This window comes from Chenopodium quinoa, unplaced genomic scaffold (genome assembly GCF_001683475.1).
Source record: "Chenopodium quinoa cultivar QQ74 unplaced genomic scaffold, ASM168347v1, whole genome shotgun sequence".
Classification (NCBI taxonomy): domain Eukaryota; kingdom Viridiplantae; phylum Streptophyta; class Magnoliopsida; order Caryophyllales; family Amaranthaceae; genus Chenopodium; species Chenopodium quinoa.
The window spans coordinates 1,221,828-1,234,264 of NW_018743292.1; the positions used below are offsets into that span (position 1 = coordinate 1,221,828).

Here is a 12,437-nt window from a genome sequence, read left to right on the forward strand (position 1 = left end):
CCTCATTTGCCAGATTAAAAATGCAAAGCACATAAAACATTGCATGAGACAGTGCTGCCGGCAAATCAATCCTTTGTGTTTTATACTCTTCAGTGAAACCTTTAAAATCACACTTGGATTCTATCATGTGTGACTTGAGAAATTTCAGCACCAAAGGTAGTCTTTCCTTTTCGAAAAAGTGGTGGGCATAAACACATAGCATTGCTACACTTCCTACGGAACTTTGATCAGCGAAATCGTCAAGCGCAGCATTGACTTCATCAATGTTTCCAGACCAATATAGAGCTCTGGAAAAATAGTCGTTAACAGTTGGAGCTTTCAAAATTAGAAATGTGCTAACATTGAGATCATATTCACACAAATAATCAGCTTCATCATCTATAAGTTTTTTGAATATATCTCTATCAATGGCAGTTTTCTGCTCCTCCGTCATTTTATTAGGTGGTCCTGCAAAGAGTTCCATTTCAGACGACCAACTCTTTAACGGTTTGGGCATTCCTTTAAGGGCATCAACACAGGCTGTTACACGCATCACGACTTCTGCTTCTGAGAGTTTAGGTGTGTCCATCTTGTGCACGACTTCAACGAATTTGTTTTGGTAGATGCCCCTGGACAAATCAGGCCTGTTTCTCTCTTTGCAAGACAATGCCAAGGCAGTCACTAAGACCAATCCAACCACCACTAAAGTCTTGTATGGACACCTCAAAAAACGGTATATAGTACCGAAAACTTCATCACCCCAAATCCATGTATCATAAGCATCTAAAATAGCCTCAGCAACCAGGTTTGCGGGTTCATCAACCTTATCCGCCTCCTCAAAAATGCACATCACTAAAAGCATAGCGCGTTGCAGGGTATCCAGATCACCCTTCAATATATCATCACTTATGATGTACCTGGATTCCAGTCTATACTTGTCAACGAAAACAATTACATCACACTTCAATCCATTACCTATCATGTATTTCTTGAGAAGTTTCAGCACCACTTCTTTCCCCTTTTCCTTCTTGTGGTAATGCACAAAGAATATCATCAGAATCCCTAGGAACGATCGATGAGGTTCCAGCTCATCATCACTGATAACTTCAATATTTGCATATTCAAGAGCTTTTCTAAAGTTTGAGTAAACGTCCCAGGCTCCCATATGAATAAAAAACATTTCCGCAGCGCTCCAACTCACTGAAATCAAACATAAAAAAAAAAAAAAAAAAAAAAAAAAAAATCCTCAAGAAAACTAGTCTAACCTTTGATAAACTTGATACTATTAATCATTAAAGCGGTAAAATAAATCCAGATTAGTGGTAGAAACTTACTCGCTCGAGCTATTTCGTCACTGTCAGATTCCGAATTAGGTTCCGCGAGGAATTCTGTGTATAAATCTTCAAAGTTGTTAAGCTGCTCTTCCTCCACCATTGTAGCTTTACCTTTAGCGATCATCTTCCTCTTCGCAATTTTAGCGGCTCCTTCTGGAGATATTGCCATCTCCTCTGCTTCATGAGAAGAATCATGTTCATCCACTGTTTTCTGATTATCTGCCATTTCAGCTTTTTTGTCAGAACTTAGCTTCTTCTCCTCTATCATTTCAGCGATTTCTTTAGAGGTTGTCTGATTCTTCTCTGTTTCTTGATTATCCTCCATTTTAGCAACTTCATCAGGTCTGCTCTCCTCCATTGGAGCTTTTTCTTTATCGATTATCTTCCTCTTCTTCGCCAATTTAGCAGCATCTTCTGGAGAAATTGGCATCTCCTCTGTTTTTCAGAGTTTACCTCATTTTTCTCTGTTTTCTGATCATCCGCTATTTCAGCTTTTTCGTCAGAGATTGTGTTCATCTCCTCCGTTTCAGCGATTTCTTGAGAGGTTGTCTGAGTCTTCTCTGTTTCTTGAGAAATTGCCGTGTTCTCCTCTGTTTCAGTGACTTTTGCTTGTATTTTCTTCTCCATTGTTGATTAGCTGACTTTAGAGAGAGAAAACTTGAGTGTATTTGAGTTTCTGACTTTAGAGAGAGAAAACTTGAGTGTATTTGATTAGCTGATTTCAGAGATAAGTTGAAGAGTTTAGAGAGAGAAAATGAGGCAACAGATTGTAACAAACTCTGTTGTTATTATTCTAAGTTTTAATTCGTTTTTGAAAAAAAAGAGAGAGTTAGCGCGCGTCTTTGAAATTGAGATTGGCAATTGGGCATGGGTTCTTACATAGATAATTACGATGCGTTCTACTGTGCTACTTAGGGCCCTTAGGGGGTGCTTAATTGATGCTCGAGTTCGTGTTAGGGTATTTTGACTTGACACGTTAACATTTTGAGTTGATTTTTTTTACTGTGTTTGATTGAGTTAATTTCAAGTAGCTGTACTTTGTTTCGCGTTACACTACTTTTTTTTGTATAATTTCTTTCTCCTATGAATTGCTCGTATACTTTATTCATATTATACAAAAAAATTCATACACGTAGGAAAAAATCCGTTAGTATTGCTTTATAAGTTTCTCTTGCTCCTCAAATTCGCTCTCTAGAAACTTCTCTCTAAAAAACACTAAATTTCTCTCTAAAATTAATCAAAATAAGTAAATTGCAAACATGGAGATATTTAATTGTGAAAGCTAAGAAATGCCCTTGAATTGAGGTGAATTGTCTGTTTTTTTTTTTTTTTCAAAAGCTACCTCTTTGTTTTCACACCGGGTGCATGATGACTAATGAGCATGGTGCACCCTAGTATACCATGTAAATTTTATATTACTAATACTACTCATATTAATATTGCGCTGAAATTTCTGGTGATGTTATCATGAAGGGGATTTGAACTAAACAAATGAGCGTTTTACTATATTTTGATAACAATTCTTTATTTAAGCAAATTTACAAAGGCAAGGGAGCAAATTTTATACTTCACTATCCCTTGTTTCAAGTACATTAACACCTCAAATGATACATTTGTGTTCCCTGAAACTCGTAAGTCTTCGCTATTTAACTTAGAAAGCTAACAAAATTTTGTATTTCTTGTTTACCGATCAATGCATAAACTAGATACAAGTACATGCTGAAGTTCAGAAGAACTCGATACTCCATCGATTAATTAAGAGGAATACTAGAAGCAACACAGCTGAATACCTCCGAGGAAAATGGATTCCGAACATATTTTTTGTTGATACATCACCAATCTTCAATCACAAGTATTTTGCTAGCCATGGAATCTCCTGACAGTCCTTTAAAGCAAATGTCACATCATCGCTGATAAATTGTAGCAGAAAAAAAAAAAAACAGGGTTAGAAAGCTTTCAGGCTACGTAACTTGCACTTGACTTAAACTACAGTGGTATGAAAAAACATTTGATGACTTATGCTGTGTTGCTTCTAGTATTCAGCTTATATATCGAAAGCAGAGGGAGTACTATGGAGCTAAGAAAACCAATTAACAGTCTGAGTTTGAATTGCAATTCAAACGCGGATACTATAGTTTGTAATAAAATCAGAAAGTACCTAATACAAAGCCTTGCAAACAAGTAATAGTAGATTGATATTATTAGACAATGTGTACTGAAACTTACCTAGGGAAATTCAACTGCAACTTCTGCAACCGGTGCCTGGAACCTTGCTCACAAAGGATGATTCTGCATTCACCGAGTTTACAGCTGTGTGAAACCAGATAGAGTTAGTCAAGGTAATAGCAGCCTCAGTATACTTGAACGAGTAGAAGTATTGCAGCAGTCCCTCTACAAGTAAGATACTCCCTCCATCCCTAAATAACAGGTCACAATTGATTGTTCAGTCTAAAAAAATTGAGTTAATATTCTATATTTATACTTCACTATTTATCTTTTTCTTTTTTTTTTTGGGTTGCAAAGCAGGGGGAAATCCTTCGATATTCACAATTATGTTTTCACCTTACTAATATAGTCTTTCTTGGAATCCTTGGTGAAAGGTATCTTTAAGGATAATACAGGAATGTCTAAATTTAAGTTTACTAAATCGAGTGCCAAATATTTTGGGAAGGCCAAAATTAGAAAGTGGCCTATTAGAAAAATAGGGAATATATGTTTGGTAATCTTGTAATGGATAGTTTGGCTAGTTCTTTCCCAAGGTAGTTCAAGATTGTTTGAGATTTCATCATTCAGCAGTGAGTGACTGACTGACTGTAGGACAACTTACAAAAGGCAAAGAATATCATGGACTAAAATCCTCAGAGCACCAAATCGGAAAAAGGGACTATAATAAAATGAGCAACAGATATTAGTACTTACCCAACTCTTAAGAGAACATCACATCCAGGAAATTGCTCACCATTGCTTGTACAAAAGCAAGAAACCGTGAAAGCTAACTGCATAAATAATGAAGAAAAATAAATCATTTCAGAAAGGTTATATTGTGTCTTGTCTTCAGTTTTATCATCTCACAGATAGTCATTATAAAATCATGGAGAAGAAAAAAATTATTGAGAATGTGTGGGTGATCCAGAGTTTGTTTGTACGAAGGCTTTTCATCGGCTCAATTTCAAAGATATTATGATAGAATAACAGTTACTATGATGAGCAATTGTTCATCACAATTTTTAGAGCTCATAAAACAATGTTTAGGAAATGATGATAAGCAACATAACAAAAGATGTCAACGGTCTGAAGAATCCAACCTTTTCAAAGGTGGTCTCAGCCATTCCTGTCTTGTAAAGCTCTTGCACCATAGCTGCCAAAAATATCTTTCCCAATCTGCAGGAGCTCCTGATAACCTAATAAACCAAAACAAAATTATTGTTAAGAAATGTCATCAGAAGAATATTCACATGCTTTTAGGTCCAGCAAGAAGGTTCCTCCGACGTCTCAGCAAGCAGAAGGGGAGAGGGGATCATCAAAGTCAGGAAGTGCAATCAGAAAAAGATGAAAATGCCCCATATATGATGTGTTTGAGCTGATATGTAATAAGTCCAACATTTATGCATTAAATTTCACTCACTTGAATGTGAGGTGCCTGAAACATTTCCTGTATGGCTGCTTCAACTTCTGCCATTCCAACACGTGCTTCCTCTGAGGATTAATGAACATAATGAAGTCATCAAAAGTCGTTCAATGAGGATCATATGAAAAGGAAATGAACTAGTAAAGCCAGTGGTAACTGGTAAGCCAGATTTGGTCATTTGACAAAGTGAAACAGGACATGATTCAATGGTAGGACATCAAGATAACCAAAAATCACAGAGAACATAGCTTTCTATCTTTCTTAATCTTAATTTTGAGCACATATTCTTGATTTTGGAATAGTATGTACCAGCAGAAGCCGTATCAGCTGGAGTGGCCTGATTCTTGATACGATAATCTGTAATTTCTGCTGCACGGCGGCATATCTCCAGAGCCCTACGTGCATCTCCAGAAATAGCAGCTACCTGATTAAAAGATTGACTTGAATATCATCACAGTATACGGTAGAGTATATACAATGATAGAGAAAAAAAGTACATCTAGATGAAACAACTTTCAACAAAGCAATTATAATGACCTTTCTAGAAGCGAATTCCACAGCTTGCTTATCAAAAGCATCAATTCCTTTAAGCCGGCTCATAATGATTTCTTGAAGTTGCTGGAAGGTATAGGGGCCAAAACAGAGTCTGTGTATTCCCATACGGCTTGAGATTCGAGGAAGCAATTTCTCAGGAAGGTCCATTGTATTAGCTATTCCTGCAAACAGGGTATGGATTATGTAGTGAGTATTGACTGTCACGACTCTCATTTGAGACATTATACTACAACAAGAAAGGAGTGAATTTTTGCACATCAGAACAAAGTCTAAGCCCTGAGAAGTGACAAGTACAAGCAAAATTCTACCTATCACAATGAGCTTGGAATTTGGTCTAGTTGGCCAATCAAGAATGTTATAAAGAACCTGAAACAAACGGAATGGCCAAAAAATTAGTTTCCTAATGACAAAGTAGAGCTACTAGAAAATATAAAGGTGCAAAAGTTACCGATTGGTTTCTGGTTACAAGAAGATCAAGTTCATCAATGAGAAGAATGCATGGTTTGTTCTGTCCTTTGCCTACTTGTTTCCCTTCTGAGAAACGCTCATTGAGGAAGTGCAGGGCCTTTTTCCAACTGACTCTATGTCCACTCAGTGCTTCATAAATAACCTGTTAGGAAATTTTGAGTTCAGATTCTAGTTCACAAGTATGGTATGTTGATCAAGGTACTTTTGCAACAGTCTACCCTGTATATATTCTCTGCCGTAGCTAGTTTCAGACCATTAATCTCTATGAAACTGTAGGGTTTAATACTGCCAGACTCAAGTTCAGACTTAAGGCTTCTCATCACAGCAAGTACACTCATAGTCTGCAACATGATACAAGTGATGGTTGAGCAGATGTGATGATATTTGGTGCATCAAAGATCTTAGAGAAGGGTAAAGGAGTCGATGCAATTACTTTACCTTTCCAGTCCCAGGAACACCATGAATGTACAGGCAACGTCCAAGACATTGATCATCACATATAGCACCTTTTATAAATGCAGAGATCTCTTCCATTTCTCTGAGTAAAAACATATATCAGTAAGAAGTGAAAAAAAGACAGAGTGGAGCAAAACATTCAGCTTATGCATACTTGTTGCGGCAGGGAAGTGACTTCGGTAAAGTTGCTAACAGCAGCGTCTGTTTGGCCCTTTCAAGTCCTGTTTGTTTATGACATCTTACATGCTGCGGAATACTCTTTGTACCTATTTTCTGAAGTCCAAAGATGCGTCCCTTCCTTGAATTCTGATATAAATTAGGATTAGATGGATTCAATTTTCAAATCAAGTAGGAAGTAGAGCAAATTTAGTTAAGAGAATCTTGACCATACAGCAGCTAACTCTTGAGATGATGGTCCAGAAGATTTTTTCCTTTCAATCTCCTCCTCAAAGTCCATATCCTCCTCTGACTCATACTCTAAGTCCTTTGTAGATTTCCAATCTTCATCACTAGCACTATCATCATCATCATTATCGTCATCCTGTAAAATGAAAAATAAGAGGTACTGTCAAGCTTCAACAAGCCTCTGGCCACTGGGCACAAAACTTATTGAAGGCTTACCTCTTCTAAATCATTTATCTCTGCAAGCCGCTTGAAAGAATGCCAACGTATGTCATATTCATACTCACAAAAGAAGACATCATCCCCTTCATTTTGGGCCTTAGCATACTCTTTTGGACTGAATACATAACAGTGCCTAAATACAGATTCCATCTGCAGCAGCAATTAAGCAGAAAGTTAAGATTCAAATACGTAACTAAAATCCGAGTAGTCTGCACTTTTTATTTACAAATAAAAGTCATTATATACACTAGCTGAGAGGCTGCAATGCAGCAATGCAAACTACCATGCAAAAAGTCCTAGATACTAATCAGAGAGATAGATCAGAATAGGATGCAACCCTGGCTAGAATATCAGAATCACTCTCATAGAACCAACCTTACTATAAGCAATTTGTTCAAATGTTGGACTTGGGGACACAATACAAACATGTTTTTCAATTGACTTTATGGTGGACTCATCAGCCATAACATCTGTTTCCCAGATTTCATTCCAAGGGAACTATGGCAAATTTATCTAAAGTTTCAGCACTAGTCAATATTTCCAGGTTAGGGATTTTGAGATGAAATTTTTAACAAAATAGCTATTGAAATTATAAAACAAGCTATACAGTCTGCCTCATTAGAAATACATCAGATAAGTATTTCAATTCCTATGTATAAAAATGGCAACTATTGAGGTGGAATCACCTCATCACTTTCTTACTAGAAAACTACGAGTAGTGACTTTGGCATTACTCTTGAAGAATATCAGGTACCCAAACATGTTCAACCCACTAAAACATCCCAGTAGATATTCATCTATCTTCAAACATAAACAACAAGCATCTTCTATATTAATGTGATGACTAATTCGACTTTATTTTGATCTTGATGGATCAGGTGAGTTAAGATTCTATATATCCATCTTTAATTTTCTTATCCTTCTGATTCCCAAGTCAGGTCAAAATGATGTCAATATTGGATGCTTTCATTGTAGCCATTGTGAAAATTTAAAATAGAACCAAATTTAGTGGTTCCTCTCTTCCTTGTCTTTGATCCATACCAGTATTAAGATCTTTCATAAATCATAACACTCCATCATTCTCCTATGAAACTAGAGACCCATGTTAACAAAAGGAAACAAAAAATGCACAGGAATTCGAAATCCAACTCATGCTACCTCTACATCAGCAAAATCATTGGTACGATAAAGCTCTCGCCTCAAATTATGTGGCTGTCTCCCAGCTTCAGTCTCCTCCGGGATCATGTACCAATGTGCCCGAAACCAAAAGGTTCCATCCACTTCTTTCCATATACTGCACAATATCACCAAAAGCTCAGCCACATTTTAAAAACCAAATCATCAAACTACTATTCTAACCCCAATTATAATTATTGATCAAATTCAAAACCCAAATCATCAAACTTTATCTTTATCCCACATATAATTATTGATCAAATTCAGAAACCAAATCATCAAATTACCACCTTTATCCCACATATAATATTGATCAAATTCAAGAAATAAAAAACATTAAACAAACAATGCTATAACAAAATCAAAAGACAATATACCTCTCAATCCTAGCAGCCCACAAATCACTTGTAAGAAGCTTTTCTTTCAAAGTCCTAACCCTCTTCTTACCCTTTGGTGGCTTAGGAAGCTCAACCTCCTTACCCGATTTCTTAGCCTCACAAAACACACACATCCAATCACCTTCAGGAACCTCTTTCAATGGAGGCTTTAAGCACTTCAAATGAAACCCACCAAGGCAATCGTCGCACTCGATCATCACCGCCTTTCCGCCTCGAAAACACATCTTGCATTCCTCCACCTCAGGGTCCTCTTCATCGGAGCTCGCATTCTCTCTCCTCTTCACATAAACATCATCCCCCACTGCGAATTCACTCTCATCATACTTTATTTTCTTATAATAGACCCTTTTCTTAGGCACATTTTGAGCTCGAGCTCGAGTTTTTGCAACATTTTCCGATTCAACCCCTCCATTTCTCTTCCTTTTTTCAGACAAGGCAGGAGACTTTGGTTGAATTGGTTCAAGGTTCGATATCTTCTCACTCCGGTTACTGCTAGATTTGGATTTTTTAGCAGATTTGGGGGTTTTGGGAGATTTTTCTAGGGTTTTGGGGGGTAATTGATTAATGGATTTTTCTGGGGTCGGAAAAAAAATCATCGGAATTAAGCGATAAACGACGAGAAGATCGACGAGGTGGAGTTGATTCAGTTGGTGATGAAACGAGGCGAGTATAACGGCGAGATGGAGTTTGAGTATTAGGGGTTTGAGGAGAGAGAAAAGAAGGTGAAATTGGGGGTTTTGATTTGCTTTTAAGATATGATTGATTATTGATTTTGATCGGAGTTTCCGCCATTGAAGCTCTGCCAATGAAGGTATTGAGAAAATTGTGAAATTAGGAGAGAGAAAATGGAGGAAGAAGGTGAGATAGAGCTGAGGAGAAAGAGAGTGAGTGAGTGAAATTTGGCGGGAAAATTGGCCTTCCTTTTATAAGGGTTACCTTTATAACATTGAGCCGTTGGGCTACTAAAGTCCAAATTTAGTGGATTTATTTTTTATTTTTTATTTTACTTTTATTTTTTCAAAACTCCTCTTCTATTAAAGTCAGTGACTAGTTACCACTAGGGATGTCAATTCAATCCGAGTTCGATTCAAATCTGATCTAATTCGAAGAAAAAAATTCGATCCGAATCTGTTTAAAATTAGCCCAAATTCGAATTCGATAAAATAGATCTAAATCCAAATAGGTGGTGGATCAGACTTGTACTCTACGTAAAGTCCGACCCAAGTCCGAGTCCGAGAGTATGAGCATATGCTTTATAACTTGAGACAATTGCTTGCTTGTTTTGTGGCCAAATTTTGTTATGTAACTTAGTTCATAATTTAAATATGTTATGTTTATACTTTACTCGGTATGACAATACAAGCAATTATAGATATATCATACTTTACAAACAAAAAAAAAGGCTCATTTCAGAGGTCCGAATAAACGGACCGGATTCGAATCCAAAATTACGAGTCGAATTAGACTCGAATTCGAATTTTTCAAATTCGGATCCGAGTTCAGGGTTCGTTTACTAAACGGATCGGATTTGGATTTAGCCGCATCTGACCTGAATCTGATCCGTTGCCAACTTGTCATTACTAGTCACTACTACTCCCTACGCCCTAAAATATTTGGAACGTTGAACTTTTTTTTTTTTGAGGAAAACCGGCCGAGATATTATTAAATACGATCAATTTCCGCCAAAGTATTAAGATTTTAAGGAAAAGGACCCAAACATACATATTCATCGTTACCCCTTGTATCCTACCTCGCAACAAGGTGAGCCAAGGTGTTCCCCGCCCATTTTACATTTTTACATGAGTAAAAGCAAAAACATCAATACTAGAAGAAAGACTAATAATATCATCAATGAAGAGGAAATACGGAGAGAAGCCCACCACATTCTTCTTGCCGTCCGAAACCACCACACTAGCATCACTTTGAAGCTCAACCTTCGCAAAACCCAACCTTCTAGCCAACCTGACCCCAAAGCTACAGGCAGCAGCCTCTGCCATCTCCACAGCCCATCCTACTCCTTCCCTTCGAACAGCAGCAGCCAATAACTCCCCATTGTCATTCCTAATAACCACCAAATCATCCTTCGAAACATTGCTAGTGAACCACAGCAGCCTAGAAGCAAAATTAGAGGTTGGAGCAGAGCTTAAAATACCTCCGAAGTTGCTGACATCCCATATCTTCTTCGCTGAGCTGCAATCAAAGATCGTATGCATTATGGTCTCATCCCCAATGCCACAAACCGAGCAGGTCTTGTCTTGCAGGATATGTCTATGGTATAGTCTCTCCCGGATAGCAAGAAAGCCTTTGCAGGCTCTCCATAAAAATTGACAGAGCTTGGGAGGAGCTTTTAAGTTCCGGATCACCTTCCATACATCATCCCACACGTTCCCTTGCACAGCCGAATTAACATTCTTGCTCAGCCAATACCCCGAACGTACACTATACTCCCCACTTCTCGAAGGACACCAGAACATGGAGTCTTTTGGGCATTTGGTTGACAGAGGTATAGAAAGAACTAAAGCACACTCGCTGGCATTGAAAGTACTTCTTGGACGTTGGACTTTTTTCGCTATTTATATATTAACTTTAAAAATTATTTTTTATCCACATAATAAGAACATATTTTTATCATAAAATATGTTGGTAGATAGGTAATAATATAAAGTTTCATAATGTAATTTGTAAAATAACTTTCATTAATATTTAATCATATAAAATAAAGTCAAATTAGTGCATTAGCATATGTGCAAAGTTGACTGTATCAGATATTCTGGAATAGAGAGAGTAGTTCACTACTATTTTGTCTAGCTTCCGTTTCACTAAAATAGTTACGAGTATATGAGTACTTGTATTTCCACGATTTTCACTACACATCTGACTTTATAAAAATTAGGATAATCTCAAAATACTTATTGAGACGAATGAAACAGAACTTTCCGTAATACTTTGATGATTTTGTGAAAGGTGTATATGGAGTACATGATATATTCGGTCGAAAATTTCAATTTTTTTTTCCAAATACTACCTCCGTTTCTGAAAGTTCGACTCACTTACTATTCATATCGTCAAAATAAAATAAATTTGACCACATTTTATGAGCTATACAATATAAATAAATTAGCATGTGAGATCATATTAAATTCCCCTTATTATAAATAATCTAAATATGAACTTTTTACAAATTTCACTTATACACAACCGAAGTTATTTGATTATACTCTATCATGTAATCATGGATCATCAAGAAATCCCTAAATGCTTTTTTATATTTCGCCACGGAAAAGGTTCAGGTAGGGAGAACTCTTAGATTCTCAAGTTTTATAGAGTCTTTATTAAAATCCATCTCCACCTATGTTGTGTCCTTTATCCCAAACCCCAAACATTCCGGCATCTGTTATTCTTGGTCTCGCCCTGTGAAGCAAAGTCGGACATAGAATTGATAGGGAACCGTAGCCAAGTGGCTAAGGCATGAGTCTACAAAACTTCTATTCGTCGGTTCGAATCCGACCGGTTCCTACAGCGCCATTCTATCAATCATTTTTTTACATGGTTAGTGGATAGAACAGGGACCCCCGGATCAAAGGTTCAAAGCCGATAATTCTTGGAGTGAGACTTTCTTTTTTCAAGCGGCTTGACACAGTAGTTCTTTTTTTCCTCCGTCAGGTCTGCCCCTTCTTTCTATCCTTAATAAGAGTGTCATCCATAAATTAATTTTTTTATTTGCCATGCTTCTTGTTGAAAGGAGGAGGTATAAGGCCAAAAAGACTAGTGTGACATAATCTGCCAGTTTTCATTCGAGAATAGGATGTCGAATCGAAT

At 37.1% G+C, this 12,437-nt stretch overlaps 1 protein-coding gene and 1 non-coding gene across 2 annotated transcripts; one reads left to right on the forward strand and one right to left on the reverse strand.

Moving 5' to 3' along the window:
• Positions 1-2,586: 2,586 nt before the first annotated feature.
• LOC110736207 (origin of replication complex subunit 1B-like) lies at positions 2,587-10,008 on the reverse strand. The gene is given in 17 exon segments (XM_021916370.1): positions 2,587-3,223; positions 3,540-3,623; positions 4,233-4,309; positions 4,619-4,714; positions 4,939-5,009; positions 5,251-5,365; positions 5,479-5,657; positions 5,805-5,862; positions 5,945-6,106; positions 6,183-6,305; positions 6,403-6,502; positions 6,575-6,726; positions 6,812-6,961; positions 7,042-7,194; positions 8,203-8,338; positions 8,598-9,199; positions 9,201-10,008. Coding segments are annotated over 17 exon segments (2,532 nt in total). The 5' UTR covers positions 9,411-10,008; the 3' UTR covers positions 2,587-3,159.
• Positions 10,009-12,061: 2,053 nt separating this feature from the next.
• Positions 12,062-12,134, forward strand: TRNAC-ACA. The gene has a single exon. It is a non-coding gene; the product is annotated as a tRNA-Cys (tRNA).
• Positions 12,135-12,437: the final 303 nt, after the last annotated feature.